Source organism: Panthera leo, chromosome A1 (assembly GCF_018350215.1).
Source record: "Panthera leo isolate Ple1 chromosome A1, P.leo_Ple1_pat1.1, whole genome shotgun sequence".
Classification (NCBI taxonomy): Eukaryota; Metazoa; Chordata; class Mammalia; order Carnivora; family Felidae; genus Panthera; species Panthera leo.
This window is the reverse complement of record NC_056679.1, coordinates 126,899,650-126,925,557: the sequence shown is the minus strand read 5'-3', so window position 1 is coordinate 126,925,557 and position 25,908 is coordinate 126,899,650. Positions and strand designations below refer to the sequence as shown.

Genomic DNA, 25,908 nt, shown 5'->3' with positions numbered 1-25,908 from the left:
AACTCATTTAATTAGTTAATAGCTTATAACTTTAACTCAAGAAAATATAACATCATGAAAGATGGACAGAAAATGTTTTGAACACTATCATAAATGTCTTCCTGAATATTCTTAGGAGGCTGCCAGTTTTTCCCAGGATATCAGAATGTATAATACTGAGTGAAACCAAGCAGCAGCCTGTTTTGTATACTGCCTGATAGCAACTTAAAATATATACATATAAATGTGAGAAATAAGACATAGATGGAAATATAGGTAATTATCTATGGTTATCTCTGAGCAGTTGGCATATACATGATTTCAATTTTTTCTATATAGCTTTCTCGATTTTCAGTATCATGTATGCATTTTATAGTTAGAGACAAGTTATTAAGAAAATACATGAACAAAAAAAATGATCTTTATGTTCCTGAGTTTGAGAATAAGCTCCTTAGACCTGTAAATTAACAACCAGAAAAATTTATACTGATTATGGTCAATTCTTCAGTTTTCTGTACAGGAGATTATAAATATACATTTCTTATATTCAACAGTCTGTTGAAATATTTTTATTGATCTTTTGTGATAAATTCCTGTATCTAATCTACATGGTCAATAAGATGGACTTTGGAATTGATTTGCCAAATTATCCTGAGTTAGGACACCTTGGTATAAATTATCCAGGGAAGCACGTTTTTTTTTTCTTAAATTCTAATAAACTCAATACGGAGTTAGAAATTACATTTCAAACATCACTAAATAGTAAATTCACTACTCTCTTTTTTCCTAGATTTAAGTGAGAATTTATGGTGAGATTCAAAATTTTAAAGGCTACTGAATATTAGAGTAAAATGTGTTTTGACTTTTTTTGATCAGGTATCTAATAGTAACCCACATAATAGAAAAAAATTATTGGTTCTGTTAAGATAAATATTAAGGCATATTTAAATTAAAGGCCCATTTGGGCTATTTTGGGAATCAAAAGGCAACACTTTAAGAAACAGCTGATGGATGGGAAAGCATGAAGTCTTTGAGAATTTTGGAATTGGGTATTGCCATGTGATTGTTGTAAGTTAATTCCAGTGTTTTTTAGGATAAAATAGTCACCATAGCATCAATAAAATACATTGTGAAGAAATGAAGTTGCGTATTGAAAATGGACCTGTTTTGTATTTATGTGACTTTAGAGATATGGATTGGGAAATCCCATGGATGCTGAGAAACAAAAAAATCTTATACCTTCCTTCTACTTGGAAAAACTTTAAAAGGAAAAATTATATACTTATAAATTCAGATATTTCACTTCTCCATAATTCTGAAAGAGTACTCAAATCTATTCACTTTTGTTTTGGGGTAAAAGATATTTTAACCTCTGACAAGTATACATACTAACTTCTGCAAATGACAAATTAATTGATAAATCATGTTCTGTTGTGTGGCAGCATATTTTGTGTTTATAAGTTAGAGGTTTTTTTTCCTTCTCTAAATACTAATAATACACCGTAATTTTTTTTTTCCTTTTTTTTCCCCCTTGACTAATGTCCTTGAGTGTCTAAATCTGTGTGGTCCAGTATGGTAGCCACTAGCCACGTGTGGCTATTTAAATTTAAATTTAAATTAATTTACAATGAAATAAAGTTCAAAATTCAGCTCCTCGTTTTTCACTAGGCACATTGCAAGTGCTTGATAAACGCATACGATTAGTAGCTACTGTAAGGGACATCTCAGATTCTAGAACTTTCCAACATTATAGAAAGTTCTATTGGATGGCACTGATCTAAACTGTCAGGACAGTTTAAAAAATCTTTGGGCATGTTTTCTGTATGTTACAAGTATGTTTATGTTACCTCACTTACATTTTCCTCTTCTGTTATTTCATATTATTTTTCTGTTTTTCAGTTTAAAAGGATGCTTAATCGGGAGCTCACCCATCTCTCTGAAATGAGTCGGTCTGGAAATCAAGTGTCAGAGTATATATCAAACACATTCTTAGGTGAGAATAATAATTTAAATGCAATTTAAAAGTTTTCTTTTGTGGTGTTTGTTTTTGGAGGTAGATTGGGGGCACTAACTCGTTTTGGAAACCACACAAGTGCAAAGAATTCCATTTGTTTTCATTCATCCTGTTAGTAACTTGACTATCTGAGCCTCTAAGCTTTGAAATCTAAGGTGATAAAGTACATTTTTTTTTTTTTAGTTTTATTCAGAAGTTCAGGGATTCTCTGGATTCAAGTTGTATATTGCCAATTTTTTCAGGGCACTAAATGTAAAATGTATTTTATAGAGAAATCTATGCATGCATTCAACAAGTTCTTGTTAAATGCCAGACATTGCTGGGAACTGGTAATGATAAATTAGAAAAGGTCCTTGCCATCAATGAGTTATAGTCTAATGAACACCAAGCTCTAAATACACTACAACTGCTAAAGAAAAGCTTGCTGATAATAATAGTTGAGAATAGTTGAGAATGCTTTGTACACCACCCCACCCTACATCCACAGAAAGAAAATTCAGTTGGTGAAAGTCAGTAGTGTGAACATATCCTTGATTTTAATGTACTTTCAAAACAAAATTGCTGTAACATCTAATTAGCATTTTCACTAAACAGACATTTATTGAACACATGCTATGTGCAAGGATGAGTTAGAGGAGCTCACTGCCTTGAAATAGTGGATGAATAAGCTGAGGCATCTACTTAGGTCTTTTATTTGAAAATAACAGTTGAATCTGACAATTATTTATCACATGCTATTGGTGGTTCTCTGTGCTCCCCTTATTATATCATAACCATTATCTCACTATGGTACAGAAAATGTAAAATAATAGAAACAATCTAAGTCATTCAAATATATTGTGTTTATCTTTACATTATGACCCATTTCACTAAGCCCTTAGGTTCACCCAGTGCTGTTTTTATGATATTTCTGTATGAAGTTCCTTCCTTTTCAAAGTAGGTATTAAAACTGGAACACTTAGTGGGCAAGAGCAATTTCTAAGCCACTAAGTGATTTCAAATAGGGACAGAGTTGATGAACAGTTGAAATAACCAATATGTTTTGCTTTATCCAACTCTGCTATCATAAGTCTTGCAAAAAAATTTACTATGACATTCTATCCAAGTAGTAACCACTCAATACATTTGATGTTAATTATTTTGCAGTGGGATGTACTTGCTCAATTTTGTGCTTAAGGGTATCATACATAGTAAGTCCACATCAATTGTAAATACTCAACTTCTCTAAAAGAAGTGTTTCTTGAAAACATTTTCTGGAACATACAATGATTAATTAAAACCTGTTCAGTTATGGATGTTATCAAAAAGTAATAACTCACATCGAATTCATAGTAAATGTAGAACATTTTCTAAATTTCTTAAGATAAGCAACATGAAGTGGAAATTCCTTCTCCAACTCAGAAGGAAAAGGAGAAAAAGAAAAGGCCAATGTCTCAGATCAGCGGGGTCAAGAAGTTGATGCACAGCTCCAGTTTGACAAATTCAAGCATCCCGAGATTTGGGGTTAAAACTGAACAAGAAGATGTCCTTGCCAAGGTAAGATGATTTTAAGGACTGTGATCATATTATGCAGGGATGCTTTTTAATAAATTTTGATAGATTCTCTTTTAAATAGATGGACTAGTTCATTAATTTGTGGCGTTATTTTCTTTTGGAAGGTGGGAAAGTACTTTATGAAGTTCTTTATAAACTTTTTGGGTATTGGGGCGCCTGGGTGGCTCAGTCAGTTAAGTGATCGACTTTGTCTCAGGTCATGATCTCATGGTTCATTGTTTCAAGCCCCACATCAGGCTCTGTGCTGACAGCTCAGAGCCTAGAGCCTGCTTCAGATTTTGTGTCTTCCCCTCTCTCTGCCCCACTCCGCTCGCGCTCTTTCTCTCTCAAAACTGAATAAATGTTAAATATAAGTAAGTAAATAAATAATTTGGGTATTATTAATATGTGGATTTAGACAGGTGGTTTGGTTTTATGTTTCTTACTTTTTTACATCTACGTTTGATTATCCAAGCCTAAAGATTTAGAAATCTTTTATATCTTTTGGGTTTCAGAATAGTTAAGGTTTTGTGAACAGATTTTATCTATAAAAGAAATGCCTTGAGATTGGTAGTCAAGGCATGTAAGTAACGTTGTATTGTCAAAGTCATTAGGTTAAGCCATACTATGCAGTTTTCAGCACATTTAAGTGGGTTTACCTAAAGTTTGCCTGTACTTACATGGTGCATCCATTGCATTTAAAATGAATCTTTTTTTTTTTTAACTTAACATTATTTTTGCTAAAGTCAGTAATGTTTAAATGACCATGCTCATTGATTTGTGTTCTACTTCTGCCTCATAATTTTTTCAATCTTTATTTAACCCTAGGAACTAGAAGATGTAAACAAATGGGGCCTTCATGTTTTCAGAATAGCAGAGCTGTCCGGTAACCGGCCTTTGACTGTTATCATGCATACTATTTTTCAGGTAACATGGTTAAATTCTGTCACCTTTCCTTTTTTTGGTGATACAATGTCTAGTCTGTGAAATATGCTTGTGTTTTATCTTCTTTACTAGTCACCCTCTTTTGCTTATTTTGATACTTTTTTCTTATTTGCCCCATACCAAGGGACACATGATAACAAAGGTTAGAGTGTGGGGTCAAATACAACTAAACCAATTTTGTTATTGTTTTCCACTTAAGAAGAAGAGGTCATGTGGGAAAATTCAAGCATGATTTTTAAAAATCTACATGACTTCTTGCAGCAAGAATGGAGTGCTAACTAAAAAATGAATAAACTTCTTGTTGCTGACTTACCTTAAATTATATTTTCTTCAGTCATTGTTTTTTGTACTGCTCTCTTCTCCATGTCTGCTTCCCACTCTTGTTGAGCTTTTGCCCCAGCTGAGAATTAGGATATAAATGAGGAGTTGAGGCTGTAGATCCCTCGGTACTGGCCTGGCATAGTCCAGCTCTAGAGACCATTTTGAGTTCCAGTTGGTATGATCCACTAGCTAAGGCAAGAATACTGGATTGAAGCTGCTTTCATGATTATGGAACACACATTTTTATAGTTGGCAGCTCATTCCGAACAGTATACCTCTTGAGGAAAGCAATGTTGGGCCCCAACAGGACAACCCTACCCTGGTTTTTTCCCCAACGTCCTTGGATATTCTCAGATTGTTCCGTTTTCTTCACTAGATACTGCAAGAGTGCTCTTTCCATTTCTGGGTTATCCATAGGTGATATTGGGTATGGTTTTTCTGTTAACACACTCTATGGAAAATCTTTTTATGTAAAACCAAAATGTGAAGAGGATTTTCTTTCCTACAGGAACGGGATTTATTAAAAACATTTAAAATTCCAGTAGACACTTTAATTACATACCTGATGACCCTGGAAGACCATTACCATGCTGATGTGGCCTACCACAACAATATTCATGCTGCAGATGTGGTCCAGTCAACACATGTGCTGTTATCTACACCTGCTTTGGAGGTAAATCTGGTTTCTAAAACATTGAGACCATTAACCTGCTGTTCTTAAGCATCTCTTAAACATTTATACTGAAGGGTATGCAGGGCAGGAAATAATTGGCTTCATTGGTAGTATGTTGAGTTACAGGGGGAAAATTTGTTGTCAATAAACAGTTCAGTCTTTGGGATTCATGTGTTTGTGATACTGCTTTGAAATGACCTAGTGAACATTCCATAAAGTATATCTGGCTTATTCAGTTTCAATTATTAGTTTTTTGAAATTTAGTCTGATGGCTTTTGTATTTATAGTTGAAAGGATGATTATTACTTATAAAATGTAGACAGTGCTTTGATATTTTTCGTAGAATTTTTCAGAAACACATCTCTAATTCTTCCTGATTTTAAGAATGTGTTCCATTGAATGCTAATTAAGACAATTTGATTTCCTTAATCATTTGGGGAAAAGATTCCCTTTTGCTAATGTATTTTTTAGCTCAGATTGTTTTCATTGTATAATTGTGTTCATACCTCACCATTTGAGTAAGTGGTTCTCAACTGAGGGGTGGTTCTTCCTTTTTCCTCCTACCCTGATCCCCCAAGGACATTTGGCAATATGTGGAGATAATTGTTGTCTGTCACAACCTGACAATAGATGGTACTGGTGTCTCATGGATAGAGGTCAGGGATCCTGTTAACAGTACTACAATGCACAGGATAGCATCCCACAACAAAGAATTAATCTGGCACCAAATGTCAATTCTGCTGAGGTCAGGAGTTCCTGGTTTGAATGAAAGAAAATAATCACTCTTGTCATTAATTTTGTGTACATTTTCACAATATCCTTAAACATCTTAAATACTTCTACAATAAGCTGTTAAATATTTTGAAGCTTCATTTTGTTTTCCATCAAATTCTAGGAAGTAATTTCACATTTGTATATACTTTTAATTTGTATTATTGCAGAGTAATAATGTTATTATCTACACTATCTGGTTTTACAGGCCGTGTTTACAGATTTGGAGATTCTTGCAGCAATTTTTGCCAGTGCAATACATGATGTAGATCATCCGGGTGTGTCAAATCAGTTTCTGATCAATACAAGTGAGTAAAATTTATTTTTGCAAAAAAAAAATTTCCTTTGTACATTTGAGACTGAATGAGGGTCTTTATAAACTTGGGATGTTTCCAGAGCCACAATGTTCTTTTGACATGTGTAAATACACATTTTATTGATAGTGTGTGTTCATGTAAACCAGCTCTAAAAATGATCATTCTATCCCAGGAGGCACATACATGTCGTGTTTGGAAAACATCATTCCAGTACTTCTCTAGAAATATTGTGTCAGTAGACAAAGGTAATCAGAAGTGGAAGTTTGCAGAAAGATTCAGATAGTTGTATTGTCTTCCTGTTTAAATAAAAACAGGAAAAGTTGTAAGAATTCATGTTAAACCTTCTTTACTTTATGGAGATTGTCACTGAATCCTCTTCAGAGGCTATGATTGCTCCTCTCCACCACCACCACTCCCACCTCCCTTCCTTTTTCCGTCTTCTCTGGAGGGCTATAGGAACATCTCTGATGTACTGTCTCTTTTGATTTCTCTTTTATTTAAATATTTTTAACCATTAAATTTTTTCTCGTGACACCTCAACAACTAAGTTGTCGCTGAATTTATAAATAGGAGGAGTGGTAGAGACTGTCTAATATGGACATGTCTGACACACAGCTGCATAGAAAACCTTGGTAGGAAAAAAGAGGTTAGAGTGGGAGAGAGCCAAAGCATAAGAGACTGTTAAAAACTGAGAACAAACCGAGGGTTGATGGGGGGTGGGAGGGAGGGGAGGGTGGGTGATGGGTATTGAGGAGGGCACCTTTTAGGATGAGCACTGGGTGTTGTATGGAAACCAATTTGACAATAAACTTCATATATTGAAGAAAAAAAAAAAAAGAAAACCTTGGTAGGGAATGTTTAGATAGTGCTTGAGCTATGACTTTGAAAAGAGGTTTTAGTTTTACAGAAATTCTGTTCTTTGGGTAATTGAAATTAATTAGTAAATGATTTAAATATACTATTATTTAATTTCCTCCCACAACAGGTAAATTAGTGTTATAATTTTACTTTTATATACAAAAAAATAAATTCAAAGTTGTTAAAAGAGTTTTTTTTATATCTGTGAAAAATCTTTTCTTTTTTTTCTAGGAGTTTGTAGATAATAGCCTTCTCATGACTAAAGAAGTCAAACTGTGGCATCTTTTCATTCCCCATTTATTTCCTATACTTTGCTGCAGCCAGATTTAAAGAGACAATTTAAATGTAGCCTTAGTTTGAGAGATTTAACTTAGATCTTTAAAATTGTATCAATTTTTATATCTCAATTCACCTCTGGACTACTTTGTAACAAAATACACCTTAGTGACTCATTGATATGTAAGAGGATTGGGAAAGTCATGGATTTCCTGAGAGGTGTGGTTACTCAAGTACATTTTAGAAGTCTGGTTTATGAAGTTATTTACCCAGGTTTAGGCAGACTAACATTTCACGTTCCAGCTATCTTATGAGAACCTATGATGGGGTGCTTTCAAGAGTCATCAAAGCATTACTAAGTATTAACATCTTAATATTAATACACATTAGATGCAGGTATATGAGTTTATAGTATCAGTGCTGAGGGTTGACTGTCCTGAGAAGAGCAGAGAGGTCATTCAGTACAGCTTACTGTATGCTGGCACTTTTCCTTAACCTGACATGATTATTTGGATTCTTAGGCATGTCTTGTTATGTTCCTAATTTTACAAATTTTTAATACATAAAAATTTTGTTTTAATGTCTGCCTTTAAAAAGGTATGCATTTTTCCTTTAAATTAACACCAGAAATACAGACTGGTGTATTACCTTTGCATTCTACTTTATACAGTATTGTATGTTCTCTTACTCTAACATCACAATTAAGAAGAGTTTAGAGAACAAATTAATTGAAACAACTGATAATAAAGTCTCCAAGTACTCTGATAATTTTTTAAAGAAAAGTGAGAACCAGCTCTATTATCCTCTCTTGTAGACCCTCTAAGGTCACAGGGGCTTAGACTGGCACTGGAGGGCTCTGGCAGGCATTAGGGTACCCATGGAGTCTGAAATTTAAGCTAGTGAGGCTTCAGTCCACAGATGAATCTGATGCCCTCCAAAGCCTGAGACCCCGTGAGATAGATAACGGTCACATTTAGTGGATAATTATAAACATGGTGACAGCGGCCAAGGGTGGTGTCTGTTTTAAGGTCATCTCACTGATGACTTGCCCAAGGGGGAAGGGCACCTGGTCCTGCTTCTGGAAGTACTTTGTCACTCCATGATGGCGTGAGGATCTCCTTTCTCTGAGACCTCAGCAACACTGGGAGGTTAACAGCTCCCAGGGCAGCTTTGGACTGCTGATGTTTTCTTGACAATGGGGTGTGAGGAGGCTGTGTTATTCCTGAGTGAATGAATCAGCATCATCACCTGGTACAGGAAGGTATCCCAGGGTTGATCAGGGCCTCAGGTCCTTGTGAGAATTCACTCCCTTAGTTAGCTTTTGACTAGGGGTCATGCCAGCAGGCATTTTATTTCAGGACACAGAAGAGTCTTAGCAAGTAACGGTGACAAGAAGTAAGTTTTAACTTCACAGTGTTCTATAAAGGAGTCCCTCTCGTAACTTGTAAACTTATAATAAAAAGCTTTATGAAATACTCTATCAAAATTATGTGATTATTTTTAGTTTGCCGCAAACCCTTTTTTATAGACAGTGTAAGTTTCTTATTGTTTTCGTGGATTGATTGATCCTCAGTGGCTCACACAAGCACACTCTCAGCTCTCACCTTGGAGCTGGTGCTACCAACTTGTCCAAAGCCCAGGGTTGAATCTGTTTCTTGTAATTTATACATTTGTAAACCCATAGCTGGGAGGTCACGTGTCCTATTTTAAGGAGGCTAGAGGCACAGTGAGTTTGCATGGCCCCTTCTGGAAAAAGAGTTCTTTCTGGAACTCACCTGGCTGCTTCCCAGTCCAGATTTTCCTCTGCTTCTTAGTTGTGACAATAATTTCCATCATTTGTTCCACTGTAGGCGCCAAATCATTTGATAGTAATGATACATACTTTCATTGTTAACAGGCTGGAGGTTTTGAAAATAGAGACATCATTTCTACCTGGCGCAGATGGTTATGTTTTGTAAATGATATGGGGGAGTAGAGGAATCTGAGTAGGATTGTAAGAAGTTGAAATTCCAGGGAGAGAAGCTGTGTAAGTCTTTTTCAAGGACGGTACATGTAAATAAACTCACAAAATGTAAATAGCATCATATGGTTTTGAATATAACATGCTGGAGAGTATTTATCATAACAAAGCATTTGACTTCACAGCATTCTTTTCTCAAACAATTAAGCGTTGTCAGAAGTGCAGAATATATATAGTATAAAATTTTACTTGGAAAACAAGTAATTCGGGTTTATAGCAAAGATGCCTAAGCTCTAGGGGAAAAGATTTAGTCACATTAGTCATGTGTTCAAAGCATATGGTTTTGATTTCCAAGAGCAGAAGCGTTTCACTATATTAAACTGGAGCTAGATTTAGCTACCAGTGCACACACACTTTTATTTCTCTAGTCTCATTTTAAAATAAGCTTTCCATAGCCCTATCTGTGGGTTATATATAAAAAGTTATTTTCTGCTTAAATATAACACTTTCAAAACAAGGATAAATTCATTTTCATGAAGTGTGATTATATAGAAATACTACAGAGATTGTTATTTTAGCCAACAAAAAAATATTGAGAGTCTACTATGTGCCAAACAGTGTTCTAGGTACTAGGGATATATGGGTGGGCAAGACAGTGGTCTGGCTGTGAAAAGCTTTCATTTGGCTGGAAAAAAAAAGGACTATAACACATGAATATCTGATAGCACTAGTTTGGTGGAGAAAAATAATACAGGTTACGGACGTAGAGAGTGAATGAATTGAGTGAATCAAACAGTTATAATCCTTTGTCCTTGGCAGCTAGAAAATAAAACTACCACTTCCTCCCCCTTTCAAGGAGACATATGTTGTTTAGAAGTGCCAGGAGAAACCAGAGAACCATGCACATCAGATGAATAACTTTTCATTTTATATAGGGTCTTAAGTCTCTAAGTGGGTTGGGAGGTCTATGGAAGACACTGTTAAGACATGCACAGAGATGATGACAAATAAATTGGAATGTGATTAGTGCCAAATGAGTGGTACAAAGTATAAAGGAGTTTACAGCAGAAAGTGAGCAGTTCCACCTGTGGTAATCAGGAAAGGCTTCATGGACTTGTACTGGGCTTTGAAGATGAACAGGTTTCAACAGAAATGTTCTATAACATATTTTCTTACTCTGGACCCTACCTCCACCTCTGTACTACTGTACCTTAGAGCATAGTATGAAGGCAACTTTCTAATGATTCCTGAACTTTCAAGGACTCTATGTAGAAGTACTATGGTAGCATCTTTGGCAGATAAACTTCTCAGGAGCTGCAAAATCTTTCGTTAGATGTTACCATGTGCCTTCAGCCCTAAGGAAGAGTAGAAAGTTAAATGACTGCCCTGAGATTCAGTTGCAACAGTATCCACCACCTTCCTGTCAAGAGCCCCAAAACTGGAGAGGCAGTGGGGGAGATCCACTCAGTAAGGAGTCTTTTCATTGCTTTCTGGCCAGTCTGGATTCTCATTCCAAGGCTCTTGGACCACATTCTATGTGAAAGAGCATCTTTAGATAGATTAGAGTTGAGACTCTTTGTTGTAGCATCTATACCACAGATCATCCTCTTCCTTAAAGTAACAGCTGCTCACCTTGTTCTTCTGCAGCCTCACAGCCTTAACTTCTTGTTTCTTTCTTCATGAGGTATATTAGTCAGTCTGGGTTTTTGTAAGCCTGAGTCAGTTCATGTATTAATGCCTCTTATCTGCATGCATATTTATTCCCTTAAAAGAACCGTAAAAGATTAATTGGGCATTATTTGGACATAGTCAAAAAACATTTGCCTTCCTTTCAATATATATTTATTTAATAGGATTCTACTATACAAACAATAATACCAGGTGCTAAAATCCTATATAGTATTAATTTTTTTTTATTTCTATATATTTAACCACCTATAGATAAATGTTCATAGTTAGAGTTTCAGAAACTACTTAAAAATTTTTTTTTAATGTTTATTTTCGAGAAAGAGCATGAAGGAGATGGGAGGGACAGAGAGAGGGAGACACAGAATCTGAAGGAAGCTCCAGGCTCTGAGCTGTTAGCACAGAGCCTGATGTGGGGCTCGAACCCACGAACTGTGAGATCATGACCTGAACTGAAGCCAGATGCTTAAGTGAGTGAGCCACCCAGGCACCCCGTTTAGAGACAATTTAAAAGTCAGATCTGACCAGATACTATCTGAATGAATGAATGAACACTATTGTTTTATCCCCCCAAAAGAGAACATACACACCTACTCTTTGGTATTCTAGACATCTCTATTCCTGTAGTTTCAGAGCAAAAATTTACATGTATAAATTTGTAGGTCTATAGTACAAGTAAATTCATAGGATTTCACAATAGATGTATGTCTTGAACCTCTCTTCTCCTTCCTAGTTCCTTTAAATAGTCATTGAGTAGCAATGACTCTTTCTTAGAAAAGAATGTGTATTTCCCATACATTAGTCAGAAAAAAGATCAAATACATGTGCTTTTGGTCTTTACAGTGGCGTAAGTAGAAACAGAATAACGCACCAATTTTCTTTAATGACTGCCCTATAGAGTTGGGTCTGCTATTTACAGGAACCAAGAAAGAGGCAGGATCTTGCTGCCTAAAACATACAGGTCCAGGGCAGTCCTAAGGGAGCAGCAAAATCTTCACCATGGAGTTATTATGTAGGTAGCTGAACACCTGTCTCTTGATACTCAGAAAATAACATGGAAAAAATGAGTAAAGCTTTGACTTTCAAAGCTATACTGTGGAAGAAAATGAGTAAAAGCAGCATGAACAAATCTAGTGTATTGTTCATTTGTTCCAAGCTGTTCTTGAGTACAGTCCAAAATCACATCATCCTTACATTCTGTGAAATATTGGGTAATGGTCCATAGTTATCAGGAACATGACAACTTAAGCTGTTAAGATGTTGCCAGTGTTAAAAGTGATGTCACATTCTGCTGCTCATGAAGCTACCTGTGGCAGATCTGGAGGGGGGGCTCAAGAACATCTGGTCCAATTCTTCTCCCACTTGAGAAAAGACACAGCTGAGAGGTCCGCAGAGTGAAATGATTTGTTATATGTCAGTAGCATTACAATTCACTCCCAAGATTCCATTGCTCTTTCCACTAGTTAATATACATTAACTAGTATATCCTCTCCTGGGTATTGTCCTGTAATGGTAAGGCCAGCAGAGGTGTGGAAGAAAAATGCTTCTTAAACCCAAAGTATCTTAGAATGTGAAAAATACAAAAAACTTAGAAAAAAAATGTCTTTGCTTATCTTCTGTCTCCTTTCTTTCTTTAAGACTCTGAACTTGCCTTGATGTACAATGATTCTTCTGTCTTGGAGAACCATCATCTGGCTGTGGGCTTTAAGTTGCTTCAGGAAGAAAACTGTGACATTTTCCAGAATCTGACCAAAAAGCAAAGACAATCATTAAGGAAGATGGTCATTGACATTGTAAGTAGCTGCTAAAAGGAAAAAAGAGAGATGTGATGCAAGTTGTTTTTTAAGAATAAGAATGAGATGAGTATCAGGTAAATGGAACCTTGTGTTTCAAAACCTATTGTTGCCCCTTATGTCTGAGAAGCCTCCTGTGCTGCTGGCAGTGATGTTCTGTAATGGGTTTTCTCGTTCTGGCAGTTGGGAGTTAAGAGTAGTGACAGCTCACCCTTTTAATTCTAGTTTTATTTTCTGAAGTTCTCCAGTCTGGTGGCAGGCAGGGAAAGGTGACTAACAAAAGCTATTAGTACAAAAGGATTTTTTCCACTCACAAAATGGAAAAAAAATACATTTATGTCAGTTACACAGTGTTATTTAGAGATATCCATGACTTTTTTTAATGCATATTATTTACAGTGATTACGAGACACAGGAAAACCTCTGGTCACCAACGACTTATAAGTTTGTACACACAAAGGTAGGAATTACTTGTCTTGGGTCAGCGGAAAATTAGCCAGAATACTCTGTTTCTGAAGTACTCTGTGAGCAACCTTGAATGACTTCATCGTAGTCCAGGTGCCACTTTCTAATCAAAGGAGTAGAAAGAACTTCAGAACATGTGCTAACTTCTTATCCGCAGGAGTATCATCCCTTTTTTTCACCATGAAAGTGGTTGCTGGTTGCTAACCTTCTGTAGATTGCATGTATTTATCTGGGCTTCAAGAAACCCTACAGAGCAGAAGAGGCTGCACGAATGAGTAGTGTAGGACTCCCATTCCCTGCCACCAGGCACCCCAGTGGTTTTTCATTTCTTTCATGCTCTGCATTCATATTGTCATATGCAAATTCTGACTTTTTTTCCTCTGGACTTTGCTCCTTACTAAAATACTCTTGTCTTTTAAGGTACTTGCAACAGACATGTCAAAACACATGAATCTACTGGCTGATTTGAAAACTATGGTGGAAACTAAGAAAGTGACAAGTTCTGGAGTTCTTCTTCTTGATAATTATTCTGATAGGATTCAGGTAAAGCATTATTTGAATTTGTTCTGTTTCTGCACATGTGTCTGTGTCTAACTTTGATAAGACTTGTCTCCTTTCTTCCGACTTACGATTTTAGTAATTATAAGCAGAATTTTTAACCAAAGTCTTTTTTTAATGTTTATTTTTGAGAGAGAGACAGAGACAGAGCGTGAGTGGGGGAGAGAGGGAGAACATGAGTGGCAGAGAGAGAGGGAGACACAGAAGCCAAAGCAGGCTCCAAGCTCTGAGCTGTCAGCACAGAGCCCGACCCGGGGCTCACACTCACAAAATGTGATATCATGACCCAAGCCAAAGTCAGACATTTAACCAACTGAGCCACCCAGGCGCCCCAATAACCAAATTCTGAATCTTGAGAATTAGCCAGATAAATTCTATTGGTTCTTCATTTGCATATGCATTAAAAAAAACCCTAACCTCTCACAAAACCACCCACTGAAGCAGCTCCAAATTTAATCAGCCATGCACACATAAACTGTTTCTCATGAAATTTAGGTATGGTAGAAGCGGCAGAAGTTAGGGCTGTTAAGACAAGTGTGAACCGTACACAGACATATAGTTGAGCTGTTTGGAAGGAATCTTACACTACTTGTATTTTTAAGTGTCACATTCATCCAATGTGAATTTCTAGTGAAAAAAAAAGAAGAAAAGAAAAGAAACAGCAGCAGGTACTGAATAGAGAAAGCGTTTTTCTATTTTAGGTCCTTCAGAATATGGTGCACTGTGCAGATCTGAGCAACCCAACAAAGCCTCTTCAGCTGTACCGCCAGTGGACTGACCGCATAATGGAGGAGTTCTTCCGCCAAGGAGACCGAGAGAGAGAGCGGGGCATGGAGATAAGTCCTATGTGTGACAAGCACAATGCATCTGTGGAAAAATCACAGGTGATGCATTAAGCATAAAGTTTGCAGAGAAAACAAAACTCCAGCTTGAATATTTGATTGCTTTGTATCCACATCATACAGTATTTCATTGGGTTTTTTAAATTATTTTTCTTTCGAAAGGCTCAATTTCATATTAGTGTTTATGAGCGAAAAAACTCTCATTCGTATGATTTTAATTCATATGGTCATATATACATTTCTCATGACATCACATTCTTTCATTATGACTGTTTTCATATAGAGCATACATATACAGAGAATTTCCACTATCTGAACTCATAAGTGAATTCAGTCATATGAAGTCAAAGAGTACCTGGCCTGATTTCAGTTGTCTGGATTCACCTATAAATTGGCCATTCTAAAATAAAGGCCAGGTCTGATACCCTACTATGTAAACAAATGGAATTTTTTTACAGTATAAACATACTCCTGAAATAAGAATTCTTGCTAATTTTCACCAGCTATTAACAGTACTTTTATATGGTCTGTTGCCTAAAATAGTGACCATTTTACCAAACTCAGGTTAGAAGTCTTGTGTTCAGTGTTATATTTGTGGGCCATGTTATATTTGCTATATTTTAATGTAAATTATGTTACATATAAATTGATGTAAATAGATACATACTCAAGTATATTTGCAGAATCTAGTTAACCTTTTCCATTGTCTCATAGTCCCAAGTCTTATACTCAAATCGGAATTGTTTTTAAATAGGTGGGCTTCATAGACTATATTGTTCATCCTCTGTGGGAGACGTGGGCAGACCTCGTGCATCCTGACGCCCAGGACATTTTGGACACTTTGGAGGACAATCGTGAATGGTACCAGAGCACAATTCCTCAGAGCCCCTCTCCAGCACCTGATGACCAGGAGGAAGGCCGGCAGGGTCAAACGGAGAAGTTCCAGTTTGAACTAACTTTAGAGGAAGACGGCGAGTCAGACACCGAAAAGGACAGTGGAAGTCAAGTGGAAGAAGACACGAGCTGCAGTGACTCCAAGACTCTGTGTACTCAAGACTCAGAGTCGACTGAAATTCCCCTTGATGAACAGGTGGAAGAAGAGACGGTAGGGGAAGAAGAAGACAGCCAGCCTGAAGCCTGTGTAATAGAAGATCATTCTCCTGACACGTAACAGTGCAAAGACTTTCACGCCTTTTGTTTTGTTCTGTTTTTTTTAATTTAAGTAGAAAAATTGTTTCCAAAGTGCATGTCACATGCCACAACCATGGTCACACCTCACTGTCATCTGCCAGGATGTTTGTTGAACAAAACTGACCTTGACTACTCAGTCTGGCGCTCAGGAATATTGTAACCAGTTTTTTCACCTCCATGTCATCGGAGCAAGGGGGACATCTTCATGAACAGCATTTTAACAAGATTTCAGCTTGGTAGAGCTGACAAAGAGAAAATCAACTGCAAAATGTTTTCAATAGAGTGGCTCATCGGGCAGCCCAAAAGTTGTTATGATTTGGGGTTTCTTTACTTTTTATTTGTTTGCAATATTTTCAGCAGAAAGAAAGCATTACACAGACAGAGTGAACTCATGGATGAAGCAACAAGTGTGTCAGGAACAGGACACAGCATGAATCTGTTACCAGGAGGAAGATGAGCCACAGAAATTGCATAATTTTCTAATTTCAAGTCTTCCTGATACATGACTGTATAGTGTGGTTCACTGAGCTGCACTGACCTCTACATTTTGTATGATATGTAAAACAGATTTTTTGTAGAGCTTACTTTTATTATTAAATGTACTGAGGTATTATATTTAAAAAAACTATGTTCAAAACTTCATCTGCCACTGGTTATTTTTTTCTAAGGAGTAACTTGCAAGTTTTCAGTACAAATCTGTGCTACACTGGATAAATCTAATTTACGAATTTTACTTGCACCTTATAGTTCATAGCAATTAACTGATTTGTAGTGATTCATTGTTTTATATACCAATGACTTCCATATTTTAAAACAGAAACCAATTTTATGTTGCAGGAAACCCTTTTTGTAGGTCTTCATTTGCTTTGCTTTTCATTTCAGTCTTTTCAGATAAGCAGAGTTGCTCTCACTGATATTTTTTTCACGGTGTACAAAGTGAATATTTGTTCTGTGATACTTTGATGTGCATTCTGTCTAATGTGTCTTAAGCCTCATAAACAATCATCAGTTGGTGTTGTCTGAAGCAAGTAAGAGATATATAAATACACAGTAGCTAAAATGGTCTTTTTTAGATATTTTCCTACTTAGTGTCTTCTGATAACTTTTTGCTGTGTCAATAGACCCTCATTTCACAAGTGCATGTCTTTGTAATAACCCTCACATTTTATGCTCATTTCTGTTGTTTTCACAGTCAGTTGTAGTAAGAACTTTTTTCCCCTTGTGCTGCTTTATTATTTAGTGTGTGTTTGAATCTCTGTCCATGTTCACTAGATGGGGTCTTATCAAATATATCACCACCATTCTGAGTGATGAAAAGTAGCAGGTAGTCAGGCTAGAGTCACCATTTATTTCTACCACAAGGCCAAATATAATGCCTAACTTTAACTCTTGATTTACACAGAAAAGTTAACAGCTAGCTAGGTAATTTTTAAAAATATTAGCAGAGTATATTAACAAACACCAGTACAACTAATGCTCTTTGTTTCCATGATTTCTCCATGGGATTAAGAACTATATGAGGAATATTCTTGAGAAGAGATCTTAAGTGTAGCAACTACTCTTCCTTAATGGATAGCCTAGTAATGTAGAAATTGCTCTCACAGTTATCACTGGTCCACAAGTATGTCTTGTAGAGGAGAATATTAAATGCACCAAGGGAAAGAAGTTGATGATGCTGCTGGCACCAGAGGTTTGGTAATATAATGCCACGCTAAAATACTAGGATGGGTAAGAAGATTCTACCTAAGTAACAGAGCTAATTCTTGGCTGCATTTAGCACCAAGAAATGTATTACAATTTTAGGGATTACTTTCCAGTATTTACCTTCAATTGGCATCCCGGGGCACTTACCTAGTCTGGATGTTCTGTCCATTCCAGCTCTTAGTAAAGCATTTGCCTTGTCTATGAAGAATTTGGAGCCCAAATAGTCATTTTTCACATTGATATTATTTATGGAAAATAAACAGTCAAGAAAACTTATAACCCTGAAAAGCATTTATATTTGGGATTTCTCAAGGGCCTTCTGGCGACTAATAACCAAGTCATCAGCCAGGGGAAATGACCCAAGCTAAACATAGTCCCTATTTGAATCCCTGGAGATCCACAAGGGAACTTCTGACAGAAAAATTATGTAGCTCTGATCTGTTCTTAGAGCAGAACAGGAATCAACTAATTAATGATCAGATTTCCACCCTCTTCCCTGAAAAAAAAAATCAGTAATCTTTCAAATAAAGTCCTGTGGTTAGCCAAGTGGTTTCATAAGAACAGTTGAAAACTTGTTTTATTTGTTCTTGATGGAAGTCTAGAAGAAAAGGCAAACAATCTAGAGTGTATTCTTTTATCCAAAATATTCTCATTCCCTCCTCTCACTACTGCTTGGTATTTCCCCCACAGAGTGCCTAAAATCTTGATAATAATAGAAAAAAATTAAAGTAGCAATATGTCACAAATCCGGACCTGAAAGGATTTGTAACTGCATTGAAAAGCAGAGTTGTTTTGTTTTCAACTTGTTGGTTTATAATGATCACGTGTTGTGAAGATACTCACCGATGGACAATCAAATTGTAGAAAAGGCAATATCCAAGAGACAGAGACTAATGCACTGTACAGTCTGCTTATCCTCTCCCTTCTTTCTCTTCCCTTCTCTCTTGCCAAAGTGTGCTTCAGAATTATGCACCGCTTTACAGAGAACATCCTTTTACAAGTGGCTTTACGTTTCCTAAAATGCCATAAGAAAATGCAATATCTGGGTACTGTATGGGGAAAAAAAGTCCAAGTTTGCATAAAACCAGTACATTTCAGCTTGCAAGTTACTAAAGACAATAACGCTGTTTTAATTTTCTTTTACATCACTTAAAATTCACAAGAAAATAATGTAGATAGAACAAATTGCAGACAAGGAAAAAAAAACTTGAATGAAATGGATTTTACAGAAAGCTTTATGATAATTTTTGAATGCATTATTTATTTTTTGTGCCATGCATTTTTTTTCTCACCAAATGACCTTACCTGTAATACAGTCTTGTTTGTCTGTTTACAACCATGTATTTATTGTAATGTACATACTGTAATGTTAATTGTAAATTATCAGTTCTTATTAAAACATCATCCCACGATGGGATGGTGTTGATATATTTGGAAACTCTTGGTGAGAGAATGAATGGTGTGTATACATACTCCTTGTACATTTTCTTTTCTCCTGTAATATATATAGTCTTGTCACCTTAGAGCTTGTTTATGGAAGATTCAAGAAAACTATAAAATACATAAAGATATATAAATTTAAAAAACATAGCTGCAGGTCTTTGGTCCCAGGGCTGTGCCTTAACTTTAACCAATATTTTCTTCTGTTCTGCTGCATTTGAAAGTAAGGCACTGGGGGCGGGCTAGGGCTGGGCATTTTACATCCAAGCTTTGAACCAATTGGATTTCTGGCAACAGCTGGAATTTAGAAAACCACAGTCAACCTCTGGAAGATTCTGACACCCTTCTGACTTACAAGCTTTTAAGTACCTGTTGCTGTGAAACAGCACTGGATATATAATGATTCTTCTTCCTATCTCTTGATCAGGAGCTACTTCAGTTAGTTACATCTGATTGTTGTTTTATTTTTTTTTAACTTTCAAACACTACTTGGGAAAATATATTCTTGTCCAATAACAAAATCATTTTCACTTCTTTAGCACATAGGCAAATGAACTTGATTTGAAACTAGAGCCATAGGTCACATGTGATGGTCAGTCATTTATTCATCAGCTCCTGTCATGTTAGGAGAATATGTGATATGAAAAAGAAAAGAAAATGTAGTATGAAAAGGTCATTTTTTTTAACCCTGGAATTTGACTTTACCTAAGATCAACTAAATTTCTATATGTATGTGAATCTAAAGATAAAACAGTTTTTATATGATGCCAGTTCACACAAAAATGATTTGCCATTCTCTGGAATTTGTTTCTGCAAAACTTCTATGGCTGTAGAATTTTAAAAGTTAACCTTGTTGTTGTGGTCAACTCCCAAAAGCGTTGAAAAATTCCCAGTGGGTGGCATGGAAACTGCCTCCCACTCTTGCCCAGCCCTCAGAACATGTGACTTAGTGAGAGATTCTTTTTCTAGAAAAAATGAGCCTCCTATTACTTTATTTTATTTTTTTGACACAAACTGTAGATTTTAGCAGCCCTGGCCCAAAGGAATTTGATTACTTTTGTTTTAAACAGTACAAAGGGGACACTATAATTATGAAAAACATCCTTCCTGATTTTAGTTGTTTTTAATTTTATTTCTTAGGATATGTTTTCAGAGTGGTAAATTGTGTGTGCGCATTACAAATGATGATGATTCTTTTAGTGGTTTCTTAGCCTCTTTACAGCCCATGGGGATAGTACTGTACATCAATACCTTCATATGAAATTTTTATATGCAATGAAAATAAAAGCATGGGTTGATTCTGCCTATTTATGACTCAATCTTTTACAAATAAAAGATTATTCATTTTAAAATGTAGGCCAGTCAGCACAGGTTTCCAAGAATGTTGAAGATGGATGAAATGAAATGCAAGGAGAATAATAGCATTAAGTTGGTACTCATAATCCAATGACACCAAATAAATTATGTAGATTCACTGTTACAGAGAGAATTGCCCAAACTATTTAGATGGCCTCTAAGATGAAGCACTGTTTTCAAATAGGGTTGGGAGGGGGACTTCTCTGCTTAATGAAGTGTTCTGGTATACCGAGTTACTCAGACATTTAACAATTGTTTGGTACATACTCTCCCAACGACAAGGTTCTAGGGACTCAACAGAGAACAAGCCACAGTTTCTGCTTTCATGAGCACATATTCTGGAGGGGACGGAGGCATTGAACACTTCCAACACATATCATCATTAAGTGTTCCGTACAACAAAGAAGCCCGGGTACTGTGATTAAGCAGGAATCCGAACTTGATTTCTTCCAGAGGGCCAAAGGAGGCTTCCTTAAGGAAGCCATTTGGGGCTGAGTGCCGAAGCATAGTGAGAGGTAACCAGGCAAGAAGGGAGAGTTGATAGGAAACGGAAGGGTGTCCAGACAGGTTAACTGTACTTGTAAACGTCTGAAGTACTGATGACTTGAGAGCCCTAGAGAAAGTGGAAGGAAGGCAGCGGTCCCCCAACACTCTTTATCCCTTACCCTGCTTTATTTCCTTTGTAATGCTTATTATAAATTGACATGTATATCTGTGTATTTGTTCACTGTCTCTCACACCAGAACATAGCTCCATGAGAGCAAAGTCTGCTTACGGGTATATCCCTTACATGTAAACCCATGTCTTGTTGGACAGTGTTTAATATTTGTTGAATATAGCCACCAAACTGATACTGGATATAATTCAATGTGATAAGACATTTTGGGGTCTTAGAGAAATTCTTAACGCTGAGACCATAAAATTTTTCTGGTTGTTTTTGGTTTTGAGCTTGCTAAGATCCCAGATAAATAAAATTTAGAGTTTTATATCTTAATGCTAACCAAAAACTCTTCTTGCCTCTTCCTCACATTTTTTTTCTGAATGGCAAAAAACCAAAAAACAAACAAAAAACATTTTTTTGTGATAGGAGAGTAAAGAGCAAAAATTTAATCCCCAGATAACCCCCAAAACCTAGCAAATAGAATAAGGATAACAGAATGATATGCTTAGCCCCTCACTGATTTCCTCCCACTACCACAAGGAATGACAGTGACAATAGCCAAAAGGTGCCTTCAGGGAATTCTTGGTCTAAACTCAAGTTCAATTCCTCAGAGTCTATGATTCCAAGGTGAGACTATGGGACGGAACACGAACAGCTTTATTTCCCCACTTGTTCCCCCAAGCTGATTTAGGCCAATTTGGGTGTGCTGAGCCCATCTGAGTTTTCGTCTTTGACCTGGAGGCATTTCCTCAGACCCACAGCTATGAACCTGAAACAGCAAAACACTACACTGAGGCAGGGGTGGGGGTGGGAGGATCCATTTCCATGTTGGAGCTCTGCCTGCAGTGGGAATGTGCTTACCCTTGGAGCCTCTTTTCAAAGAATTCCACCTGTGCTTTAACAACTTTTCTGATTTGGGTGCTGTTTCCCTCACACTCTCCTGTCCAAATACTCAAGGTCAAACACAGGGCAGTGGGTTTGAATCTTAGTTCATAGACTTGGGAGCAGGAAACACTGTTTCATTTAAGTTAATTAACTTGTGTTCCGTGTCTTCCCAGGGTGTTGGGAATTTCCATCTCTGTCTCTATTAGCACAAGCCCCTCCCTCCCAACTTAAAGCTTCTCTCATCTACAGCTGAGCCTGAGCACCAGACCTCTGTGTTGCTTAAGCTGTGACTCCTTACAGTCCCTGGCCCTTCGCCTCTTCGTTGTGCATGTGATAGACCAGTATATATACTGAGGTGGGGAACCCCGGTTTGGGGCCCTACTTCCTTAAACTCACTATGTAGTTTTGGTGTCTAAAAAGAGCATGTACTTCTAATGCCTCATTACTACCTACTCAAGTTGCTGCAAACAACAAGCACTCTCCTTTACCTGATCCTGGAGACACTCTCTCTACTGACCCTTAGAGACTCCTCTTTCCTCCTTCTTTTACTCTTCACTGGAATTAAACTTTAAAAAAAAGACAAGAGGTGATTATGACTATTGTCTGTTTCTGCTCTGCACTCTACAAAAGTCCTGGTTATTATTTGAAATACAGAGAAGAAAACGTTATAGGAATGGCTTACTTTAATAGTCCAGCCAAGTTAAGTTCTCAGAACACAAAACGAAACAAGAAGGCAGTTGCTGTTCCTGGGAGAGACCGGATGGACGACCAGTCAGGACTTGGAGAGGAAGAGAGAACTGGAAACTTTACCTTCCTCTTCCCACTGGGACTGGGCACTGTGGAGATCCAGGTGAGTTGACTGTGGTTAAGAATACATGCTTTTCACTGGCTTCTGTCACGTTTACTAGAATTCTATCAGCAGGCTCCAGAGTTAGTGTGGTTTTAAAGCAGAAAGGGGAGCCCGGTGCTTAATAGAATTTGGTTCATTAATTTTAGATTCCCTTTTGCTGTTTGTGAGAACTGGTAGCAGTTTACTGGAGAAGTCCTGGGAGTCCCATCTAACTTCAAGGATAGATATGGGGGGGGTTCGATTTGGTGTGGAATTACTTAACAGAACCTTCCCAAACAATCCATTTTCCATTGTTCTGGTCGATTGCAAAGTATACCCTGATTTCGGGCCTGTCTTGATGAAGGAGCCCTATGCAGGTGCCAAGGAAGAGGCCCAGGTGTTTTAGGTGCTGCCTTTGTAGTGGTTGCACCTGTAAGGTGACTAATTTAGTTGACTTTCGTTTATGGTGTTGTCTCTTTCCTCAACCCAGAGAGCCTTGGGGAAAAAGGGTAAGTTCTCCTAGAGCATTATGTAATTTCATTCTTCCTCTTGTTTGCTCAAGTTCTTAGCATCATGACCATATGTGGACTTTTTACCTTTTATAAGAGAAAAATGTTTCTTCTATCAGTGCAGATCTCAAGAAAACTGAGTTCCGGGCTCCAGGTATAAGGGCTAAATCTTTCTTCCAGAATCACTCCCAGGCCTGCCCTTGAGCTGGGCAGTGGCATTAAAAGGGTATGCTGATGAGCAAAGAGACCTTGAAGTTCTTTATCCTCCAAATCCCGCCTGCAGAGTTGCTTAGCAGATCATAGCCAGGGAATGGTGGTGGGGCCTGAGTGGAAATGATGCATAGCATCTCCCAAGGGATGGCCCAAGATACTGGTCTAAGGGTCCAGGGTCCAGTGCTGTCAACACAAAAGGACTGAGGTCTTTGTGATGTTCTTCAGACTCCAGAAGAAATGGGAAATCTTTGGCTGGAGTGAGGCACACCTGGCTTTCAGATGGCTTTCAGATGATTCAGCTGGGCATAGTATTCAACTAATATGAGCTCCGTTTATTTTTTTAACTTTTTTTTAATTTTGTAAATTGCTTAAAAAGTCGATTCTTACGTGATTCATTAGGATGTGGGAAGCTTGAGCTTCCCTAAAAATAAAATAAAATAAAATAAAATAACAGAGTGAATGGCTTAAAGAACAGAAATTTATTTTCTCACAGTTCTGGGGGCTGGCAGTTCCAGATCAATGTGTCCACAGGTTTGGTTTCTCCTAAAGCCTCTCTTCTCAGCCTGTAGATGACTTAATGTGGTCCTTACTGGATGTGACCCTCTTATCAGGATACCGATCAAATTGGGTTAGTACTACTCATATGACCTTACCTCTTCATATACTCTATCTCCAAATACAGCCACATTCTGAGGTTTTGGGGATTAGGGCTTCAACATATAGATGGGGCAGGCGCAGTTCAACCCATAACAGTCAACAAAAGGAAATCCTTTACCTGTCTGCACTGTGATTTCTACCACCTAGACTCCCTTTTATTTTTCCTCCCTGCTCTTAGAGCCACATTTATAAATGAATTGTTTGCACCACTACTTCCTGCTTTTCTGATTTTTAGGTATAATCTTCTGATTGTTACTATCACAGATGAGGATTTACCCTCAGATCCTGTCCTCACATGCTCTCTTAAAGTCTGCTACTCTAATTGTATCACATGTTTTGGTTACATTATTATTACACTATTATTAAAAGTTTGCACTGTTATAGTCCTACAAAAATAATTTACAACCAATCCGTGTCATTTATTATAATTGCATTTCCATTTTTATATAGCTTCTTTCCTAGAGATAATAATTGTTTCATTTTTTATTACCTTAGTTTTCAACATCCTTATTACTCTTCACCCCATGCACTCCATTGAAACAAGTCTCCTTTTATTGTGGATGAACACATAAGGAATCCTTGGTGTTCATTGCCTCCCATGCCTGATCTAACTGGGGTAATATTCTCTAGGCATATGGCTTTGAGATCTAGTCTTGACTACTGTCTTTGAATATTTGTTCAGCATCCTCCCGGACATTCGCTTTCTGGTCCCTATCTTCTCGTCCCTGAATCCTAATGTTTTTAGTTGTTTTAGTGTATATCTCCTATTTAGCTTAGTTTGATGTAGCTCATGTACTAGTGGTTTCCTCAGAAAGGGTACATAGCAGGTAAGTTTATAAAATGTTTAATATGAAAAGTTTGTTTGAGAGAGAGCACACAGGTCAGGGAGAGGGCAAAGGGAGAGAGAGAGAATCCCAAGCAAGTTCCACACTCTGAGTGGGGCTCAGTCCAAAGACTCTGGGACCACGACCTGAATCAAAATCAAGATTCAGACGTTCAACCGACTGAGCTGCACAGGCACCCCATGAAAAGTTGTATTTTTATATTACCCTATTTGAACGATTCTTCAGTAGAGAATTTGAGTTTCTTAAATAGTTGGGCAAGTAGATGACTCTGAGGGGAAGCCCCAGATATATGCATATGGACGGATTCTCTGTTCCATCCTCCTGGAAGACTCACCTTGGAAAATGAGAGCAGTACTGTTGGCTTCCTGGAAGACAAAAACAAAAGATTGTAATGGGTTGGATGACTTTGAATTTATACATTAATGTGGATAGCCTATTTGCAGACAGCTTATTCACCTGATAATTTCCCCTAGGTTTGGGAGCCTTCCCTGCCCCCACTCCCAATTCATTTGTTTTTCAGCTCCAGTTCCTCCAAATGCCGGATGAAAATATTTTTGTCTTGTACCTATAACCCTTCATTTGCAACTTTGTTTGCTTCGGCTTAGTGTTAGCAATCCTTGGTGATTA

The 25,908-nt window shown here is 37.2% G+C and overlaps 1 protein-coding gene across 8 annotated transcripts in view; it reads left to right on the top strand.

The window, feature by feature from the left end:
• The window catches only part of PDE4D (phosphodiesterase 4D), a 1,410,663-nt gene extending 1,390,030 nt beyond the window's left edge, over positions 1-20,633 (top strand). For all 8 annotated transcript variants that reach the window (XM_042939546.1, XM_042939553.1, XM_042939579.1 and 5 more), the window contains 9 exons: positions 1,879-1,972; positions 3,357-3,529; positions 4,355-4,453; positions 5,301-5,465; positions 6,445-6,544; positions 12,972-13,126; positions 14,012-14,134; positions 14,851-15,033; positions 15,746-20,633. In XM_042939546.1, the coding sequence (XP_042795480.1) occupies positions 1,879-1,972; positions 3,357-3,529; positions 4,355-4,453; positions 5,301-5,465; positions 6,445-6,544; positions 12,972-13,126; positions 14,012-14,134; positions 14,851-15,033; positions 15,746-16,162 (1,509 nt within the window). In that variant the 3' untranslated portion in view covers positions 16,163-20,633. The remainder of the gene's footprint in view (positions 1-1,878; positions 1,973-3,356; positions 3,530-4,354; positions 4,454-5,300; positions 5,466-6,444; positions 6,545-12,971; positions 13,127-14,011; positions 14,135-14,850; positions 15,034-15,745) is intronic.
• The last annotated feature ends 5,275 nt before the right edge of the window (positions 20,634-25,908 follow it).